Below are 22,347 nucleotides of genomic sequence, written 5' to 3'. Positions count from 1 at the left end.
GGGAGAGCAGCTTCGTCTCTCGCAGCCAGCTGGCCTCAGCTGGGTCAAAAACAATTCACTGCTGTTTAGTTCATGCATTTTTTTGTAATCTGAGTACTCTCAAGTGCAGTTTTAGTTGTGTCAAATACAGTTTGTGTTGTATCTTAACATACCCAGTGAGTAGGGGAACAAGGGCTTGGGCTGGTGGTTGGTTCTCCAGCTCCTGCTCTGACTGAGGATCAATCAGATCTTTAGGCTGAGAACTGCACCTTTTTGTTGCACAAAGCCCAACAGCCCAACTGCTGCATTGTGTGGCACTAGAAAAGGAAAGATCACAATTTTGTGGATGGAAAAATGCTTGCAGAATTAGAAAATGTGAGACTGGCAGTGGAATCCATGGCAAATTGGCCATGATGGAAGTGCTGGAGTGTTCAGTCTGTAGGTGGATTTTATCCTTTGCTTGTTCTGGATGTAGTAAATAATGTCTTTGTCTTTCTGAGAAGTACAGCTTGCTTGCCTAGTCCTAAAAATTTCCTATTTTGCAGCAAAGAGAAGATTCTTTATGAGGAAGACACGTTGAAGTCCATGGAAACTGAGGAAGAGAACAAGGACTCAAGCAGTTCTAGTTCTGAAGAGGAAGAAGCTGAAGATGAAGTTTCAGAATCAGATGCTGAAAAGGAGTCAGGTAAGACTTAGTACAGCCTTGGATTTAATAACTAACTATTACCACTATTAATGTTGTTGTTATTGTTAACTAATTATATAATTAATTGTTAAGGACATGCTGAAAGTTTTACTTCCAGTGTATATGTACAGAATTTGGAGAAACCTGGAGCTACTCTGCTAAAAAAGCTGATTCAAATGCTGACTCACAGGTCATGATAATTATTTTTTTAAATCCTTCAGATTTAATCCTCCTGTTTTAATTCCTACTTCCAGCTCACATATATTGAAAATAACACATTGTCCATAGCTTGTTCTCAAACAGGGTGTTTTTCTTGTTGGCCCAGTTCAAGAAGAATCCTTCAGGAGGGTAGGGAAGCAGGTGAAGGTGTAGGAGGGCAATAGCCTCTTGTGTTTGGATCAGTCTGAAATGAAGGACTGAAGCTGCTCTGACTGATTATAGAGGTGAGGAACTTCTGTTTTCTAGGCTGTGATGAATAATAATTGCAAAAGATAGTGGAAAATAAGGATTAAGTACACAGGGTCACAGTAGCATTTGCATTGCAGTATACTGCTGGCATCTTACTCCCATTCCTTTTCCATAATTTCTGTGGCTGCCTTAATTAATTTCAAAAGTCTATATGTATAGCACAGAAAGTTTAAATACAGATACTTAATTGTACAGTAAGCCAAGACTTATTTGTACTTAATATTCTACAAACACAGATGGATCTTAGACTATGATGTGTTTAAAGGTTAAACTACTTTTAACATCAACTCACTTGGTCTATATCCAATATACTAAGAAATAGGTCCTGAGGAGAAGTGTAGTTTAAAGTTTTGTTGTGTTTCTGTGTCAGTGAAATTGTCACTGTGTTAGGATTGTATCAGTTCATGCTGTTGGGGCAGGGTGAGAGGAGTGGGAAATCCTGGCTGGGCTCTGCTGCCCCAGCTGGGTGGGAATGGCAGGAACACAGGGAAATGATCTTGGGGCTTTTAAATCAAGCAAGTCTAGTGGACATGTCAGTGGTAGAAAGAGACATGCAGCACAGGTCACATATATTTTCTCCATAAATCAGGGGTTTACCCTGATTATATACATATTTATATAATATAAATTATACCTGTCTAGCTGGGTGTCAGTGTTTCTAGTCCTTGTAAACATGGTGGCAGTTTGACCAAAACAACTCAAATGTTTGCACACCTCTAAGACCTGGAGCTGTGTGGGCTTTAACTGAGTCAGGAGCAGCAAGGAAAGCTCTACAGCACTCAGCATTAAATTTTGTTTAAAGCCAGAACATATCTTTTTATTGCATTAATTCACTGAGCAAAGCACATTATAGGAGTATATGTTAAACCACTGAAGCTAATAGAAATGGGAGACAACAAGCATTCAGGTAGTGATTCACCTGCAGGCTTTGTTACCTGTACTCTCTGCTTTCCTGGGAAGATTATTGGATCCTTTGAGAAATTTCCATCAGAATTGAAACCTCACCTTGTGAACATCTGAAATCTCTGATAAAATGAGTGTGGATTTGCTCAGCTGGATGGAGACACAGCTCTCACTTGCTGCAGATGTGAGGGTCACATCTTTGGTACTCTTTTTAAAGCAAGATTCTGGAAGGTAACAGCATCAGCCCACATTATAGGAGGCCTCCAAAGAGAAGTAGGATTTTTCATTTTGGTACAAAAAATAACAAATGTCACAGTATTACTGATTTCAAAGACAGACAATGGTATTCCTGGGGCAGCAGGGCAGGGGGGGATTCTGCCCCTGTGCCCTGCTCAGGTGAGACCCCACCTGCAGAGCTGCCCCAGCCCTGGGGCCCAGCACAGGAAGGAGCTGGAGCTGCTGGAGCCAGCCCAGAGGAGGCACCAGGGGGATCAGAGGGATGGAGCAGCTCTGCTATGAGGAAATGCTGGGAGAAATGGGATTCCTCAGCCTGGAGAAGAGGAGTTTGGGGTGACCTCATTGTGACCTCCCAGGACCTGAAGGGAGCCTGCAAGGAAGATGAAGAGAGACTGCTTACAAGGGCCTGGAGTGACAGGACAAAGGGGAATGGCTTCAAACTGACAGGGAGTGGGTTTAGAGAAGATAATAGGAAAAAATTCCTCCCTGTGAGGGTGGGAGGCCCTGGCACAGGGTGCCCAGAGAAGCTGTGGCTGCCCCTGCATCCCAGGAAGTGGCCAAGGCCAGGTGGAGCAACCTGGGATAGATGGAAGTGTCCTTGCCATGGCAGTGGGTGGAATGAGATGGGCTTTAAGGTTCCTTTTGGTTCAAACCAATCTGGGATTCTGTGCTTCTGTGTTTATCTGGTCAGCATTTTACATGCTTGCATTGTACAGGAGGCAGGGGTATGAACACATGATTATTATTCCCTTATTCCTCTTCATTTTCTGTAGTATTCCCATACCTTTATCATTCTGAGCAGTGCTGGACACATAGATTATGGCTGTTGTTCTAAAGTGTTCAAAGTCCAGATGAAAAAAAAAAAATTCTGAGTGGTCTTTTTAAACCTAAAAATTCCAACCCCTTTGGTAGCTGAGCATAAAGCAGGACATGTAGAAGCTGGCAGTGTAACACACAAGTTTATTTTGAGGTGTGTTTTGAAGAGTCTCAGGTTGCAATTAATTTGTTGAATTTGCAGAGACTGTGAGAGGAAGAAATTGGATGAGGGAAGCAGTGAAATTGTTGGAAGGCTTCAGAGTAGTATGTTTCTTATAATCTGTAAGAAATTTTTGTTCTTCAGACAAAGGAAACTAAGAGCATTCATGTCACTTATTCATTTTGAAGACAATTAATGTGGCATTGACCTCTTGTAAACAAGAGAAAGATCAGTGTAAAATTCTGTGCTGATTATCTGTGCTGGGAACTATTACAATATGTAATTATTGGGAATTAAAGCAGGCCAAGGAAGCTTTTAATGTGGTTTTGTTTAGAAAGCAATCAAACAAAAACCCTTATCCAAAAACCCTTACAGAAAAGGAATTAGAAACCTTAATTTTTACTCTTAGCAAATTTGTTTTGAACTAATCCTCTCCAGTTTATCTTGTCTGGAATTCATAATGTTCATTACTGAAATTTTGGTAGAATAAAATGTGGGATCCTGCCCAAAGCCAGCCCTGCCAGCACAGAGTCCCTCTGCTTGTCCCTCTTCTGCAATGACAGAAGATGTCCCAGAATGTCCCAGTCACATTGCTCACAGTTAGTCCTTCCCAACCTGTCATTACCACTTTAGCCTGTGCCCTTCTAATTAGGCTTGACCTTAAAAGCTGTCCTGTGTGCTGTAAACTTCCAGAGCAGGCTCCCAGTGCCCATCCAGCCCAGGCTGGAGAGCTGCTGCCACCTTCCCTTCCTGCAGTGCTTTGTTTTACAGCCTCAGTCACAGCAGAGAGCAGCTGGCACAAAATGGGCATTTCCATGCACTTGGATGCCCAGGGCCTGCAGGGAGGAGTGAGGGAGGCTGGGTGAAAGCTCTGCTCCAGAACTGAAATTTCTGCTTCACAGAGAGGGAAAAGTGGCTGGGAATTCTTTCTTCTGCAGACCCACAGGAGCAGCTGGAGCTGTGCCAGGGCAGGGTCAGGCTGGAGATCAGGAAAGGCTCTTCCCCCAGAGGGTGCTGGCACTGCCCAGGCTCCCCAGGGAATGGGCACAGCCCCGAGGCTGCCAGAGCTCCAGGAGTGTTTGGGCAGCGCTGCCAGGGATGCCCAGGGTGGGATTGTTGGGGGGTCTGTGCAGGGCAGGGGTTGGACTGGATGATCTTTGTGTGTCCCTTTTGACTCAGGAGATTCCTGATTCTGTCTTTGTCTCTTTAGTTCAGGCTCTGTCAATCCTGATAACTTCCTGTTATTTTGCAACGTTTCTCTTGGCTTGCTTTTTTCTGGTTTTTGTGTCCTTTGAATCCTTATTTTTCTAGTACTGAGAATATTTGTTACACAAAGATTGATCTTGACACTCCAAGGTGCCATCCTCCCGGATGCTCCATCCCAAACAACTCCAAATATGTAACAGCAGATTTTTATTCCCTGCACATAGGTTATTTGCTAGGACTGTTGGGGTGCTTATGCTTAAAATTGCTGTATTTTTTCCAAGCCATGACTGTGTGAGCACTCATAGCTATAAGGAAAGCTTTGGTTTGGTGTGGGTACATCATTTCTCAGGCAGGTTCCATGTGCCTGGGTTTATGATGAATAGTCTGTCTCTAGCCTGTGCTCTCCTGTCAAGTGAACCTACTGCCTGAGTCACACTTTCTGCTTACTCTCCCCTGGTAATGTCTGCTGAATGTTCTTCTGTTGAGCATGTGCATAGATACAAAAAATAAATGTGATACTGGACAGGTGCTCTTATCTAACAAGCAGGGAGCCAGCTGTGAGCTTGGACAAGGGTTGCTTAGCTTGCTTGGAGCCCAAGTAAGGGTTTTTGTTGGGCAGCAGTCCTGTCTTCCTGTAAAAAAATGGATTTTGCTGCAGAAGACCAGAAATTCTGCCCAGCAGCACAAGCAAGTGCAGAGAACTGTGCAGTGAAACCCAGCACTGGGCACTCAGGGCTGTGGGCTGAACCACACTTGTGGTACAGGAGCAGGAACAGCATGTGCCCCTTTTCACCCCAAGATTTACCAGGGAACAAATTCCCAGACAGGAAACAAAATTGTGAAAAACAAAAAACCTGTGTGTCCTCTTTATGGTGCTGTCTGCAAAGATTTTGCTTGTCTGTGAGGATAAAGTACAAAAGCTTTGCCTGGCAAATGTGTCCATCCTGTTCTTTAGGAAGTGGGAAGCTCCTTGCAGAAAGCCCTGACACTGCCAGTGCAGAAGGCACTGACATCTCTGTGATCCAGGGAGGTCCCACAGCACTGAACTGGAGAGCAGACCACACTCTGTGTAAAGAAGGGCCTCAGAAGTGCAATACTGAAACATTTGTTTTCTCTTCTTGTTTGAAATTGTAGAGAGAAAGGAAGAGCCCTTTGCCAACCACTCGAGCCATGAATCCAGGCCCAGCATCACTGAGCCAGCACCTGAGCCCAACTCCTTCACTGCATCTGCCAGAAGAGTAAGTGAATGTGGATCAATGGGGACCCCAGGAGTGCTCAGAAGCAGGAGGTGTTACTGGGAGATGGATGCTCTGAAACCAGTCTTCAGAGCACTTAAAGACTTGAATTCAGAAAAGCTTGGTAGTATGAAATTCTGATAAAGATGTGCATTAACAGCAGTGTAGGGACAATATGGTTCCTCTTGAATCTCTGACCTCCAAAGCCAATTGTGGTGAAGAAAGCCAGCCTAGGGCACATGCTCTGTGTGCTGTCAGTTCTCAGGGGCCTGGTGCCAATGTCTTCTCAGCAGATCTGTCACCAGAGCTGATTTCTGCCTGTGTGCCAGTGGTGAGTTCAGCACCATCATTTAAGTGCCTCTGCCTTGGCAAAGCCAGGTGAGTGAGTGGTGTGATGTTACTGCCCAGCAAGCAGAGGGTAGTTTGCATGTGGCTGGCCAGCTGGGCTATGAAAGCTTTGAAAGGTGAAGTGGTCACTGAAATCTTATGTGAATCCTCCAGCTCTCAGATCACTCAGCTAGATGGCACCAGGAGACTCTGCTCTGCACAGGACTCCTGTTGTGTGCTGCTGCTTTCTTTTTGCATCAGACAAAAAGAGAAAACAACACAGAAACCTGGCCCAGGGCTGAAGCACTCAGTGCTTGTCAGGGGGAAGTGTTTCTTGCTTAGTCACAACTTTTTATTTTTCACATGTAACAGAGCGTAACCAAGATCAAATGAAACAGAGCTCCTCTGGGCATTGTTCAGCTCAGGCTGGCTTAGCAGGGGAACTGTTAGAGGGAGAAGGATGCTGGGAAGAATGAGTATTCAGTTAACCTTTTCCCAGCTACAGAGGTTTGGTCTCTCACTCCTTTGAGCTGCTGAACACAGAATAAGGGTGTTAGGGTATAGAAGCTGGCCTGTGAGTGGAGAAATTATTGATTTGACCTCAGTCACTTAAGATCAGCTTCTTTGCCTTCTCTCACCTGTTTGATTTTTCTGTAGGTCTCTGACAGACTGGGCTTTAGATTGGGTTGCCCTCTATTAGGGGAGTTATTAGTATGTGCTGTTCCTGTGTTGTTCAGAATTTACAGATGGCAGCTTTTGCTGTGGTTTTGAGCATTCTCTGAGGAAAGCATCAAAACTACATGAAAATGTTAGGGCTGTGTAGCTCAGTAGACTGGCAGTGCTGGAAATGGTGGAGTACAGATTAACCCTTTGCATCTGCATTGAATGACATGGGCTGAAAACATTGCTCCAATACTGGAGGGATAATTTCAGCTTGGCAGTCTTCAGGCAGTGAGTCTGAGGGCAGAACTCTCCAGTAGCTCCATTTATTCTGATTAGTGTCAGATGGTTTGTGTCACATAGAGTATGGTATAATAATGCTTAGATCAGCTTTGATCAAAAGCCTTGTCTGCCCAGTGTCCTGCCCAACAGTGACCATCAGAAGCTACTAGAGAGCACAATCTTGCAGGAATTCCCTCCCACAGTCCTGCAATTGGCATTTCAGGGACTCGCTGAACCTGGTTTATTTTTGGTCTTCAATAGCCCCTGTTGGACTTTTCCTTTATGCAGTCACATTTTGACTGGGATTCTCTAATGTCCAGTGGTAAAAAGAGTCCTTCAGCTTAGTTAAAAACTCTACAAAGCTTCCTGTCTTATTAACCAACCACACACTGGGTTTGTTTTCTGTCCCTCATTCCTTTATGGGAAGGACCAAGGAATAATTGTTCCTTACTCACCCTTCTGTGTTCCACTGAAGGTTTCATGTACCTTGGTCATATCTCAGCCTGGAGACTACAGGTATACTGAATATCTCCTCATGCAAAACCTCTCTTGCTCTACTCGTTCTTGCTGCCTTTCCCTGAACTCTTCCCTTCTTGTCATCTGCTGCTGAACCCTGGACCTGAGCTGTGTGTGGTACCAAAGGTGTGATTGTACCCTGCAGTAACACAGCCACAGTGGTTGTGTGTTTTGTATTCTGTACTTTTCCAAAAATTCCTAATAATTTATTTGCTTTGTTTCCTGTACAACTTGGTGCTTAGCCCTGTACAAGTATCTCTTGTGATGCTCAGGTTCCATTCTTGAATGGCAGTGTGCAGCTTTTGGACAGACTTGATCACTGTAGCTTAAGTCATGCATTGAAGCAGTTCTACATTGAAGCAGTTCTACATTGAAGCAGTTCTACATTTAAGGACTAATACATGCAGGTCAGAAGTGTCTCATGTAACAAAAAGCACAAAGGCCCATTCTGTGCTCTGCACAGTTACCTGCCCATGGAAGGCTGAAGTCCAACGTCCTGCTCAAAGCAGGATTAAGCTCATGTCATGTTGCTTTGTCCTACCTGAGCTCAGCTGAGTATTAAAAGGTCTCTGAGGATGGAGATGCTCTACTCCCTTACTCTCTGTCCCAGTGCAACTTTGATCCTGCCAGGAGTTACGTCTCCATGTCAGCTGGGATTTCCCAAGTGGAAACTTGTCTGTTCTCCTTTCACAGTAGACTGTAGAGAAGTCTGGTTCCATGTCCTCTGCAAACCCACCCCCAGGTAGCAGAGCAACTAAATCCTGTCTTTGCCTTCTCTTTTCCATGCTGAACAATCCAGATTCCCTCAGTTTCTTCCTTTACAGTGTTGTTGACTACAGCTCCCTGATGATCTCAGTGGCTTCTTCTGGACTCCAGTGGTGTGAGGGGTTTATTTGCAGCTAGTTCTGTAAGACCTGAGTATTGGTTTTTGGAATTCTGCCTTCACTGAATGATTTCCCCTTCCTAAATAGGTGATAATGAAGGCTTCATTGTTCCTTATATTCTTTCCTCAAAGCTGGAGGAGGGCATTGTGTAGGCAGAGTCCTGCACAGTGACAGAAGATTCCTTTCATCCTCTGTCCTTGGGGATGAGACACTACAGCAGTTTGCATCCCTGTGAGTTCACCTTGAGCTCTGTCCTGTAATTAAAGTGAAATAGGAAATAAGTCATTCTACCTTACAAGTCTAGCCCAACAAAAACTGGAGCTTTTTGAAACACTTTCTGAACTTAGAGTGTGCCTTGCAGTGCTCTTCCTTTTTCCAAGTGTTCCATTTTCTCTTCCACAGTTCAGTTGGCTCAGCAAGTCCGATGAGCAGAAGGATGAGTCGCCCTCGTCGTGGCGGCTGGGCCTGAGGAAGACTGGCAGCCACAACATGCTGAGTGAAGTCACTGCCACTCGTGAGGCACAGAGGGATAAAACTTCTTCCATCTATCGCTCCTCATCCAGCCCTCGGATTTCTGCACTCTTGGACAACAAGGAAAAGGTTTGGCTTTCAGCAAGGATATTTCAGTGTATCCACTTCACCCCACAGGTGTAAACCCCTTTCCCTTTGAGTTATTGCTGGGGTTTGTATCCATAACAAACAAGGGTCTCTTTCATTCTTACCTTCTTTTTCTTTTGAAAAATATTTTCCTCCTGTCAGTTGTTTCTCCTGGAGAACTGGAGCTTGGTGCCCCTTTGGCCTAATTCCTACTCAGTTTGGACCAGCCACTGAACAGGAGCTGCCAGTCTGGCACAGCCTGTTCTTTAACAGAAAATGTCCAATCCAGACAACAGCACATACCTGCAGTGGAGAGACTCCTTCTACATCATTTATATGGATTCTTTCTACCAGCTGGATTTGTAAATCCCATCCCACCTATTCAGTAACTGTAACTTTTCTGCCCATGGGTAGAGATGCCTCATCCCTGGAGGTATTTAGGGCCACCTTGGGTGGAGCTCTGGTCTAGTGGACTAAAGATCCCTTCCAACCCAAACCAGTTCTCTGATTCTGTGATTGACAAGTTATTCTCTAAGTTAGAAGATGCTTTTATTCACTGGTCATCAGGAAATTCCTTTCAGAACTGATATTTCTATGCTGTGGCATGTTGCTTTAAGCAACATTAGAGAAGCAAGAAGTTGCTTTAAACCAGCTGGTAGGAGAATGCTTTCTTAGTTGAAGAAATTTGAACATGAATTTATTTACCACTGAATGTGCTGGAAGGGTAAGAGATGTGTAGCTGAAGTTCCTCTTTTGCTTCACCAGGACAGAGACAACAAGAGTTATCTTGCCACCATAGTCCCCAGAAGACTGAGCAGTACGAGTGATACAGAAGAAAAAGAAAACAGGTGAGACTGGCTGAAGTTAATGCTCAGCTTCCCTTCTGTCAATAGTACTTCTGGAATATAATTTTTCTGTAGTCATGCTCTGTATATTTTCTCAGCAGTCTCAAGTACACAGGAATTCACAACATCAAGAGCAAGCTCTGTCTGTAGAGGTTCTGGTACGTTGGTTTTCATTTAGGTGAGCAGGAATCAGCAGACTGGTTCCTCCACCCTGTACTCACACAGGCACAGGCTCCATCCAGGCAATCAGATTTATGGATCCTTTTTCCTTTTAATATGGAAGTGCCTCATTTTGTAGCTGCCACCTGCACTTGTAGTTGTCACTTGCTCAGCAGTCACCTTCAATCCCTTTGTTCACACCTCTGTCACTTGAGATTCACTCGAGCTTGTGAACTCTGCCATGTAGGAACTGTTTCATTGCATGGCTGTTTTTACAGTCAGTGTCTGTAAATGCCCCTGGTCCTAACCATGGTGTAAATGGTGTGTGTATGTCCAGGAATTCCAGATGTATTTGAGGAGCTGATCTCTACTAGCAGCTTCTTCAGGGGCCTTCCAGTGCCTAAAGGGGCTCCCAGAGAGCTGGAGAGGAACTTTGGACAAGGTCCTGGAGTGCCAGAACATGGGGGAATGGCTTCCCACTGCCAGAGGGCAGGGTTAGATGGGATAATGGGGAGGAATTCTTGGCTGTGAGGGTAGGCAGACCCTGGCACAGGTTACCCAGAGCAGCTGTGGCTGCCCCAAGCCTTTAAATGTCTAAGGCCAGGTTGGATGGGGCTTGGAGCAACCTGGGCAGGTGGAAGGTGTCCTTGCCTGGGCAGGTAGTAGGACAGGATGAGCTTTAAGGTCTCTTCCAACCCTGGCCATTCTATGATTCAGTTTGTACTAGAAGGAGTAAAATTTGACCTTAGCTTCAATTCCAGCTACTTCCCCAACAGAGGAGGAAAGGTACATGCAGAGCAGTGGCTGTGAGCTGTAATTGTTGGGCAGGAGCTGTGGCAGATGACACCCTGAGAGAATTTCAACACAGCTTGAGAATCTTTGCTGATCTTTTGCTGGAACCTCCCCGCTGTTCTTGTTCACTCTCAGGCAGTCCCTGAGATCCAGAGTTTTACAGACAGTTTGTGTCTGTTGATCAGCTCAAGAAGCTTTGGCAGAGGTTGCTGTGAGTGGCACATCCCACTGTAGGAGCTCAGTGTCCTTTTCTGGGTGGAGTTGGACTGGCTGAGCAGTGCTGACCTTCAGGAACAGATGGTGCCCAGGCATGCTGTGTAGTACAGATTTTTTCCTAATATTCTTTCCTTTCAAAACATTTGGGTTTTCCTTTCTGGAACCCACAGGTGTCTTGAGAGAGCATCAGTCTAGGCATGACAACTGGAAATGAGAAATAATTGCTTGCTGATAGGGGAATGGATTAGTGCTGCATTGCAAGCTCCAGGTCCTGTCCAGCACCAGCAGAGAGCAGGATACACTGTCAGAGTGTGCATTAGCATTAGGGAAAGAGCCCTGTTTTCAGATAACCAGGGTAAACAGGACTACTTGGAATTTCTTGGTAACTTGTCAAGTAGCTTTAGATGTTATAAATATTTTGTTTGTTGTTTTCTGCTTCATGATTTTGTGGTTGACCTGGTAGTGCTGGGTTAATTGTTGGACTCAATGATCTTAGAGGACTTTTCCAAGCCTAATGATTTTGTGAAAGGCTTTGCTGTGCTGAATTGCTTTTGTCTTTGCCTGGATAACTTGAAGAATAAAAGCTGCCCTGCAGTTCCAATATCTGCCCATTTATACCTTGTTGTTTGATACAGACAGCAGTGAGAATATTAAATGACACTATTTAATATGTTAAATTACTTTTATGGACAATCTGAATTTCATTTGCAAGTTTTCTGACTAAAAAGGATCTTGTTCCTCTTTATGCAAAACATTACATCATCTGTGGTTCTTAAGTGAGCTGGCAAGAGCAGGAGCTGATGTTAAGGCCAGAGCAGGTGTTTCTCTGAACTGTGTCACCTGAACAATGAAGCACGTAGGTGTAAGGGAAGGATCTGTGTTGTGAAACTGTGAAGGAACCAAAAGCAGACTCCAGAGGTTTTTCTAAGCCAAGCCTGTGCTCTGTGCTGCTGCAGGGAATCTGCTGTGAACCTGGTGAGGAGTGGCTCCTACACCCGGCAGCCCTGGAGGGACGAGCCAAAGGGAAACGAAGCTCCCCACTCTGGTGCACCCACCACCTATGTATCCACCTACTTGAAAAGGTATGTTCTGTCTTCCATGGGTTCTCAGGCAGTCAGAACCACTCTTAACATGCCTCCCACACCTCAGCCTCCTGCATCTTGTAACTGGCCTTGGGACTCTCTTCTGCTGAGAGCAGGAAAGAAAAGATTTTTTATATTTGTCATGCTAAATAGTGTTTTTAAAGGCTATAATTTTTATTAATTTGCAAATTGCTGTACTGAATTTAAATACTCTTCTTCACATAATTCAAATGCAAAGTTTTCTCTGTTTAATGCTGGTGTTATGGTTAGAGAATAAAACCAAAATTGATCATAAAACAGATTAATGTAATAAGAGTCCAAAAGCATTGCTCAGATAGCTCTTGGTGAGTAAGTTATAGCTTTTCTCTAATTTTGGTTTATATTAGTCCATGTTTATAGTATTATCAGAAAGTGGCAGTGATCTTGTGCATGATGTACAGCACTTGCTAAGGAGTGAAACTGATGCTTCCACTGTTGTTTTGTAAGGCAGTAAGGAAGCAGTTTGTTCACAGTGTGTGTGAAGTTGTAGAGGCTGATTATTGGTAAAGGAGCCAGGAAGAAGCGGGAAGGCAATTCCAGGCAGAACTCCTGTAACTGCAGTGTCCTGGACCCCCTTGGGAGGCAGAGCCTCGGTGTCCTTGAGGTGCCACCTCTGGGCTCTCTCTGAGTGAGCTGGAGCAGTGCCCTGCTCTGGTGAGCAAACAGGGCATTGCTGGGTTTTCATGTGAGCAGGAGGATCAGCAGTGCCAGCACCTCACTTTTATTTCAGCTGATACTGAAGACCATGAAAACAGCCTGTAATAAACATGTCACACTGCAAAGCCATCGTGTTTCTGCTTAAGGACAACAGCAGCAATAGCCTAAGGTTTTAGATTGAGTTTCACGAGATTCTACACCCTGATTTAAATAATTGTCCTCAGTCAGAACAATTGCTTGAGATACTTGGGAAGAGGCAATTTGTTCCAGTGTTTGTGCTGTTTCTGTGGAGGTAAGTGGTGCTCAAGGATGTGTGTGGCCAGTTGCTGAGCACATATGGATTCATTGCCACAAAAGGTGAAGCTGCCCCTTCAAGCAGGAGCTTCTGCTCTGCTGCTCCATTCTGGTGACTTCACAGCTATCCTGGGACGTGATGACAGCCCAGCCTCCATGGCTTGTCTCTCTCTGAAGCTGGTCTGACAAGCTGCAGCTGATTACATTGGAAAACTTTTGTCCCTTGCAGCTGGCACACCTGTGCTGCTCCCTGAGCTGAGGGACAGCCCAGTCACCCCCAGGCAATCTTACAAACATTGCTGGTTTATCCCAGCTAATCCTGCACCAGATTTAGTGTTGCACTCACACAGTTGTACTGTATTTCCTTGGTTAAACTGTACAGAGAGTGGGGAAGGTTTAGGCTGCATTGGGAGGTCACTAATAATGAGTTCTTGTTATAAAGGCTGAATTTTGCCCTTTCACAAGAGAGTGACTGGTTCACATGCAGGTACAGAGAATAGCTTTGTCAGGTAGGAATAAATGTGCTTTTAAAGGAGAGATCAATGGGTTTGCATTTCATATACAAACAGTAAAACCATGATCAATTAGACCTTTGTCCCATATAGTTTTCTGTAGGAGAGCACAGAGAAATTGAATACAATTGTATTGAACTTTTGATTTCTCCAGCCTTGTGCATCCACCCCTAAGATGAGAAAAGGAACCTGGTTAGACATAAGCATTTTGTCATTTCCAAGTATTAGCAAAACTCTCAACCCAGCTCCAAAAGGTGAAAGCTTCTTCTTAGAGAGGAAGAATTCAAGGGAGTATGACACACTTGGATGTCACTGAGGGGATGACTGTACACATCTGCAGCTCCCCTTTGCCTCAGCATTTGACTGATCTCCATAAAAATCACAGACTTTGGGTTGGAGGGGACCTTAAATCCCATCTCCTTCCACCCCCTGCTATGAGCAGGGACACCTTCCACAAACCTGGCCTTGGACACTTCCAGGCATGGGGCAGCCACAGCTGCTCTGGGCAACCTGTGCCAGGGCCTCACCAGCCTCACAGGGAGCAATTCCTTCCCAATATCCCTTCTAACCCTAAGTTATGTTCTTTAAGTTCTTTGTGTGACACCCCAAACATAGAATGAACAACAGCAGCAGATCATCTTAAGATGGGGGAAAAGCTGGGTTTTTCTTTTTTTCCCCTTTTCTTTTTAAATAAAAGGGAATAAAATAACTTGCAGCAATGTTACAAATGTTCTTCAGCTTTGGTTGAAGCATGTATTGATGCTCTCTCTGTTGTGGTACTAGCAGTTGTCCTGCTTTCTCTGTGTGTGCCACTGGCCCAGAAATCTACAGAACCCTGCTCTAATATCCTGGTGTCCATTTTAGTGTGTACTGGCCTTCAAAAATCCAGGTCACTTGGACTGTAAATGAAAGGATGTGGAGGAAAACTGGCATAGCAGGTTGGATTTGTTCAGCATCCTGCCTTTGACATCAGCCAGAAGTGCTGCCTCCCAGGAAGGGCTCACACTGGAATGAAATCCTTCAGCCACACAGTTTCTCCTTCATTTCACATTTCTGCAAATACCTCCTTGCTGGTTCTGGTCACATAAAAGCCATTGCAGTGAGCCAGGACAGCAGTCCCTGCAGCCCAGACTGTTGCTGACAGCAGCTGGTTTTGAAGGAGAAGTTGCAAGAGCCAGGATAACGTCAGAGCAGTTTGCTACCTCCCATGCTCTCCTTGCTTCCAGCAATCAGGAATTGAGGAGCCAGGGGTTATATTTAACCATTGTTCTTAATAGCCACCACTGCAGCCAACTTCCATACCCAAATCCCAGTTTGATCTCTGCAACACCCCATGGCAGTGTGTTTAAAGAATAGTTATGTGCTTTGTGCAAACCTTTTTTATTACCACATGTGGAAACTTTTTAGGAGTGTGAAGGTTCTTAAGTAAAAGTTTTTAATGCCTTTAAAGTATTTCTTAAAGTCAGAAGTAGTTTTTTTGGGGTTTTTTTTTATTGTTTTGAAATGTTGCTTTACATTTCATTGCTCATTCCCTGCTGGTTCTGTTGTGATAATGTTAGAGAATGAGGAGCAGTGTGTCAGTGCCTTTTTTTATTTCTGACGTTGAATTATTCAGCATAATTTCATAGTCCTCCCTTTCACAGACTCCTATGGATACAGCTGTTAATTAACAGGATTCCCTGGCTAACCTTTATATTACAATTTTCTGATCCAGTTCAGATCGAATGTGAACAATGGAGTAAATGCCTTGGAGTGCTCCTCACACTGTGCAGTGCCACCCATGCAGGGGACAGGCTGGGAGGTGGAGTCCCACAGAGCTGGCAGTGCCTTGGCTCCCTTTGGAGCAGGAGGCTGTTCCTGCTGCCCCAGCACCACATTTCTCTGCCCATGTGTGTTGGAGCTGGCACAATGCCATCCCTGTGCCCTCTTCTTCCATTCCTCCTCCTCCTTTCCTCTTATCCCCCACATCACTGCTCTCCCAGGCACCTGGTGCTGCTTCCATCCTCACCCATTGCCTTTCCCTTCTGAAAAACAATCCTTGGCAGGGCTTTTTTGATAACCCTCCTGCATCCTCCCTTCCTGACCAAGTTCCTTCTCTCTCTTGCAACCACCCTTGTGCCCCAGCCTCTCTGCCTTGGGCTCTCCTAGGATGGTGCCACATCAACTCTGTTCCCCCAGGGCTGCCATCACCTTTTCCCCTGCTGATCCTCTCCTACCCTCCCCAGACACAGGCTCCTCTGCCCTCCTCTCCTCACAACACTCATTTATGCAGCTCCACTGCCCTTGCTCCACACTCCCACCCCAGCAGGGCTCCTCTTCCCACTCCCACCCTCCTCCCAGCCCATCTCCAGGCCTTGGCTTTTCCCTCTGGAGCAGAGAGCCAGGAAGGGAGGGACTTGCTTCCAACAGGACTTCCTGCTCCTGCATGCTCCAGGCATGGAGCATTCCAGAGAAAGCTCTGTTTAGAGTCTGGCAGAGGTTGCTACCTGGTGACAATGACTTGCTTGTTCCTGTGTGACCTGGATATGGCAGGCAGCCATCATCTGGGGAGCCCAAATGGGAGGTTCCTCCCTGTGGAGGCCTTCCAGGATGCTCTCTTGTCCCCTTTGGCTCCCCAGGGACCAGCTGCTCATGCTGGGCTTGCTGGGGGCCTTGGCATGTAAAACTGGCTTGTAAATTGGGTGCCTGGGTGAACAGGACTGGATCCTTTCTCTGGCCTCCTGTCCTTGGCTGTGCTCCTGCCCCTTCCCAGTGCTGTTTCAGCCTTGGGCTGCTCTCTGGATTCTTACTCTACAGTTGACTTCCAGTTTCATTCCCTGGCTTTCCCTAAAACCTGCAGCTCTGTCCTGGCCTGCTTCTTTCCTCTAGGTCAGCTTTTATTCCTGTGCAACCACTTTGGTCCATGTGCCCTGCCTTGGGAGCCATTAGGAGCAGAAGGTGAGAGCCAGCCTTCCAGCCTTGCTAGCCTTTGATCCTTCAGACAGTCCAGTCTGACCAGTAGCAACCTGGCATGCCAGATGCTGGGAAAGGTGTGGCAGGGCCCTAGGAGCCACTGGACTGCTCTGTGCAGGCAGTGAGCAGCGTGTGTGCAGGGCTTGGACATGTGTGAGAAGGAGATTCTGCCAGACTTCATCAAGTCTGTTTTCAGAGAAATGCAGCTTTTCCCACTAGAATGGATTTTCTGTCCCATTAGGGTGGATTTTCTCTCCCTTTAGGCTGGATTTTCTTTGAAAAAGTGAAAGGGTCCATCCTTGTACAAGAGCCCTTTTTCTTTCCTCCTCCATCTTCTCCAAAATATGAACACAAATACAGCTTTTCAGTAAGATTGGTTTTCAGGCCTTGCTTTAAACTGGCAAAATATTATTTCCCTTACTCATTCTTGAATATTTTTGGACAGCTGTGCTAACTATTTTCCAGAAATAGTTTGTGCCAAACATGTCTTAAAGAGAGTTAAAGTCTGAACTGATCATCTTTGCCAAAACTTTAAGCCACTGGAAATAAGCTCTTAAAACTGGAAGTCCTGGACATCCTCAAGGGTCATGCAGCCAGCCCAGCTTTTGTCACTCTCTCATTTCCTGCTTTAAGCATCCTCATCCTTGCCCCTGCCTTTCCCCAGGGCACAGGGTGCTCCATATGCCCTGCTTTCACTGCAGCAGGTTTTTTTCCTTCCCTGATCCTCCCCAGCTCACCCCCACGCCATTATTCTCTTGCTGGAACTGAGCTGGGCTTAGCTAAGCAGGGCTCTGCTGGCACTGGCCTGTGTGGGCAACCAGCAACAGCTCCTCTGCTCTCTGATCTCCCTGCACACGTTTTGCTGCCCTGTGGTACCTGCTCCCTTCCCAGCTGCCAGCCCAGCTGTGGGATGTGCTGTTGAGTATTTACTGTGCTCTGAAGGACGTGGTTTTGTGATGTTTTACAGTGCTTCCTTTGGTAGAAGTAGTGACCTGAGCAGTCCCTACATTTCAGCCAGTCCATCTCTAGCTACCTCACCCACTGCCATTGGCTCATCTACCTCCCTGGGCACCCCGTGGCAACCTGTCTCTTGCTGCCCCACCTCTCTCGGTGTGAACACTCCTGCTCCAGCCCTCCACAGCACCAGGTAATGGCTCCCAGAGACAACGCTCCAAAAGTCAGCGTTTGGGTTGGAAGTTCTGGAGTGGATTAGGGATTGGAGGTGTGCTTCCACATGGGACGTGCTGATAAGCAATTCCACAATGATAAGCAATCCCAGGATGGTGGTGTTGGACAGTCCCAGTGGTGGGTGTGGCTGGCAGGCAGGTGACAGCCCTCAGTGTGTCCCTTGTGCCCTCTGTCCCTGTGACACAGCGCGTGCTCAGGCCGCCCTCGGGTGCTCAGTGTACAAGCTCTTGGAGTTCCTTCCTTCTGCTTTTTCACCAGGTACATTTTCTGATCATTTTTGCTACTAACAGGGATGTGAAGGCTAATAGTTCCTCCTGCTCATTCTTCTCCAAGTTTTGTAAAATTCATTTTACTGTGGCTGTTCTCTACAAACATATGAGTGTAAAGCGAGGAGGATGAACCGTCCATGCTCCGTCGAGGAGGTTGGACTTGGTCAGCACTGGAGTTCACTTGCTTTGCTTTCCATATGTCTTCTCTATTTCAGAGCCCCTTTCAGGCAACAAAGTGATTCTGCTGTAGAGAAAAACACAGAGGGCAGCTGTGGCAGCACCCCTCTAGGTGTAATCACAAACCATGCTGTGCTCGGCGCTGCCAACGGCACCGGGAATGCCGGGGCTGCCTCCGCCCCGGGGAAGGACCTCTCGGCTGAGGAGGCCAGGGAGCGCAGAAGGTCAGTGAGGACTGGGCTCTGCTGGCCCTCCACGTGGGCAGCTCTCACATGGTGGTGATGGTGGGGGTGTAAGACCTGGTTTTTAGGTGTTCCATGAAGTTCCCAGGCTGCTGTCCCTGCTCTGTCGCAGGTTTTGAACTGAATCATCACTGGCTTGTAGGTTAAATTTAGTTTCATAATTTTCTACTTGTCTCTCAGGCATCTCAGCCTTTTTCTTCAGTACTAATCTCAGCTCCTAATCTCAGCCCATCCCAGTGTGTTTGCAGGGACACACAGCAGAGTGTGTCCACTCACAGTGGGTTCTGTAAAATGAATTCCATCCTAAAAAGAACATTGCACTGAGATACATTCAGATAAAGTCTGTCCCTCTGATTCAGCTCAGCTGTGTTTACTTATGCCCTGATGGAGATGTCTGTGCTACACAGGTCCCCCAGATTCCCTTTACAGTTACTGGGAGAAAACACCCATTCCTGGGGCGTGTAGGTGTGTGACACAGTAGGAGATGGACTCCAGCAGCAGGTGTGGCTTTGGTTCACTGGAAAGGCCAGAGGTAGGAGACTGCCATGTGCAGCTGAGGCTGTTCCAGCAGTAGCAGCAGTGGGAATGACTCTGGTGTCTCTTTCTTATCACATGGTGCTATTTTCAGACTGGGGAAATACAAACCTGGGGAGACAGAGCTCTTTTCAAAGGAGCTCTACCCTATGCATTAATTACAGAGTATGAAATGATCCATATATTCTTCCTGCAAACAGGTTAACTTTTCCAAAACCTGTCTTTTCTAATGGCATCAGTGAAAGCAAATAGTAATAAACAAAATGCAGTGATGAACTGGGTGTTTCTAACCAGCAGTGAGTTCATGCAGAGTACCCAGTGCTTGGATTCTTCCAAACTGTCATAGTGATTTATTGAAATACAACCCTTCCTGAGTGAAGACAGTGCTCTGACACATCTTAAATGGCCTGAGGCTGAATGATGGCAAAAGCAATAATAGGAATTATCAGCTTACAGGGCTAAAGGTGCTGGGGCTGAGCTGCTGCACATCCAAGCAAGATGGGCTGTGCTGTTGGAAAATACTCAAACTTGTAATGCTGCTTGGGATTTTTTTTTCCCAGAGCTTGCACAGGGAACACTTGGAAGGTACTAAAACACTCATGAGGAGCCACGTTCATCAGCTTTGTGAGCAGGGACAGTTTGCTCTAGCCAGTGCAGGGTATCTTTGGTGTGAAAACATTTGGGTCAGCCCTGGAAGTGCCTCTGTGTGCTCCTGTTGTGTAGCTGGAGGTCACTTGCCTTGGGGTCATTTGCAATTGAATCGAGATGAGCTGCCAAAAGACACTGCCAGTGCCCAGTGAGGTTGTGCAAGAGGACAGAGTGAGTATTGTGCTCTCAGTTCTCACTAAAGACCTTTCACAATGGTCTCTCCATTTTAGCAAGCCCAGAATCAAGTTGCAGAAGCAGGTTTTTCCCTGCAGAAGTGGGCTGCTCAAGGTCCCCCCAGACTTCTGGCATTGTCTGCAAATAAAGAACTGGACTGGGATAGTTACTTGTAGAGGTCCAAAAAAGCATCCATTAATATTACTGCATTGGCATTTACTGCCAAATCTGTTTCTATAAATAATACAGAAGATCTCTTTGTCTCCTGCATTTTTATTAGAGAACCATCTCCTGTGAATTATGGTAATGTAAAGAGAAAACACCAGAAAATTCCTCCCACCTTTAATTGATGCTTTGAAACTACTGAGAGGAAAAAAGCCCAGAAATTATCCATTGTGCTCATGGGGGAGGAAACCTTACTGATGAATGTATGTCCTCACAGTGGGATAAAGTAACCGGGAGCTACCTGCACATTGGAACTAGGACACATGGACCCAGGGAGACAGGAGAAGTCACCTAAACAGGAAAAGCTTATTAGGGAAGGAGACAAATTCCAGTAAAAAAAAAGGCAAATGGCAAACAGTTGTCAGGGCAGTGCTGTATGGATTTCAGTTCCCAATGGCAGCTGTTGCAGGAGTGCTTGGGCTGCTTCGGTGTTTCCAAAGCACCAGCTTGCTCTTAGCAACAAAAACATAAACAGCCTGATCATCTAATTTTAGATCACAGGGATATCTCCAAACTTGTGGCCTTAAAATTATCTGTGTGAAGCCAAAAGGTTAAAGCAGAAGAGGCTTCTTAGGGCTGGGAATGAACGACTGGCATAGTGCTCTGGAGTGCTGGTTTGCATCCTGTGGTGGCCAATAAGCCTTACCCTTCCCCACCACAGTTTGACCCATGGTGATTCACCTGCTCCTTGTTTTCCTGCTGAATTGGTCAGGCTCCAGTAAATGCTGGAAAATAGTGTAAATTACAGGGGGAGGAAGGAACAACAGCAGAGGGGCAGTGGAGCAGAGATCTGCTTGGGGTGTGCGATGCCACATGGTGCCAGCTGTGCCCGGTCAGGGCTGGGGCCTGGCTGCTGCCACATGTGTTCTGTGTGTCCTGCTGCACATCCCAGCCTTCTGTGTGTCCTGCTGCACATCCCAGCCTTCTGTGAGTCCTGCTGCACATCCCAGCCTCCTGACACTGCCACGTGTGTTCTGTGTGTCCTGCTGCACATCCCAGCCTCCTGACACTGCCATGTGTGTTCTGTGTGTCCTGCTGCACATCCCAGCCTCCTGACACTGCCATGTGTGTTCTGTGTGTCCTGCTGCACATCCCAGCCTCCTGACACTGCCACGTGTGTTCTGTGTGTCCTGCTGCACATCCCAGCCTTCTGTGAGTCCTGCTGCACATCCCAGCCTTCTGTGAGTCCTGCTGCACATCCCAGCCTCCTGACACTGCCACGTGTGTTCTGTGTGTCCTGCTGCACATCCCAGCCTCCTGACACTGCCATGTGTGTTCTGTGTGTCCTGCTGCACATCCCAGCTTCCCGGTGCTCCTCTGCAGCACTGCAGTGTGCTAATGCTGTGAACTGGAAATGTGCCATCTCCCACAGCCACTGCTTGTGCCAGGCAGTTTCTTTTGGGTTTTTTCTGGGAATTTTGGAGCTGATGATGATTAGTGTGGTCTGGCCATTTGGATGATCTCCTGCCAAAAGCAAATTGTCTCCCATTGTCAGTGTGTTTGTCCACTGAACTCAAACAGCCCTGGCTCTGCTGAGGGTGGATTTCAGCTGTGTGGATGTTGTGCCTACAGTACCTCACACAGACCCAGCTCTTCCTAGGGCAGAACTAATCACTTCTCATTTCTGCTGTGTACCTGTAGGTGGTGTGGAATGGGGGTTCCTGTTGGTTGGAGCCCAGTGCTGGATTATCCACCTTCATCCAGGGTGACAGCGGCCTCTAGTGCCACCAGAAGCTTCTTACCCAAGTTCTCTGCATCCTGTCTGTGCAGGTTCAGTGCAGGGCTCTGGTCCTGCACTGCAGCCCCCAGCAGAGTATTCCTGGTGTCACAGGCCTGGGCTGCTCAGAGCTCTGTCCCCTGGGCTTAGAAAGGGGCTGCAGGAGACCTGCCATGCTGGAATTCCACTCAAGTGACTGGAATGTCACTTGAACCATGAGATATCTGTGCTGGAAAGAAAGTCTGGGAGATCTGGCTGAAGCTTTTCATACTCTTCTTATGGAACTTTTACTTCCCAGAACAGCTGGAAATGAGACCATGCAGCCCACAGCTGGCACGTGGGGTGAGACACACTTTGCTTGAGAACTTCTGAAAGGCAAGGCTGTGCTCTCAGTTATGTGGCCAGTTTGAAAGGACTCTTGAATTTGAAATCTCTCCTGGTTTGCCAAGAATTAGGATTTTTTTTACACACACCCCCCCCCCCACCATTGTGTTTATACAACTGAATTCTGCTGTTGTTTGTGTTCTTCCTGTTCCTCAGGAAGGTTCCAGCAGGGTGGTTCCAGCACTTGCCATCAGACATGCTCTTAGAGACAGGAAACTCTACTCTCTCCTTACTTCTTAATTTATTCTGACCAGTTTCTCACATAACTGCCCAATCCCTGGAAGTG

At 46.5% G+C, this 22,347-nt stretch overlaps 1 protein-coding gene across 4 annotated transcripts in view; it reads left to right on the top strand.

Moving 5' to 3' along the window:
• PPP1R12B (protein phosphatase 1 regulatory subunit 12B) overlaps window positions 1–22,347 on the top strand; it is a 134,801-nt gene that overhangs the window by 48,216 nt on the left and 64,238 nt on the right. For 2 of the 4 annotated variants that reach the window (XM_066565102.1, XM_066565105.1), the window contains exons 8-14: window positions 525–664; window positions 5,589–5,692; window positions 8,761–8,958; window positions 9,721–9,803; window positions 11,924–12,049; window positions 17,471–17,650; window positions 18,176–18,361. In XM_066565102.1, the coding sequence (XP_066421199.1) occupies window positions 525–664; window positions 5,589–5,692; window positions 8,761–8,958; window positions 9,721–9,803; window positions 11,924–12,049; window positions 17,471–17,650; window positions 18,176–18,361 (1,017 nt within the window). The remainder of the gene's footprint in view (window positions 1–524; window positions 665–5,588; window positions 5,693–8,760; window positions 8,959–9,720; window positions 9,804–11,923; window positions 12,050–17,470; window positions 17,651–18,175; window positions 18,362–22,347) is intronic. The other 2 variants (XM_066565103.1, XM_066565104.1) reach the window with 2 other exon arrangements.

This window comes from Molothrus aeneus, chromosome 24, assembly GCF_037042795.1.
Source record: "Molothrus aeneus isolate 106 chromosome 24, BPBGC_Maene_1.0, whole genome shotgun sequence".
NCBI classification, from domain to species: Eukaryota; Metazoa; Chordata; class Aves; order Passeriformes; family Icteridae; genus Molothrus; species Molothrus aeneus.
This window is presented reverse-complemented; position numbering and strand designations above follow the sequence as displayed.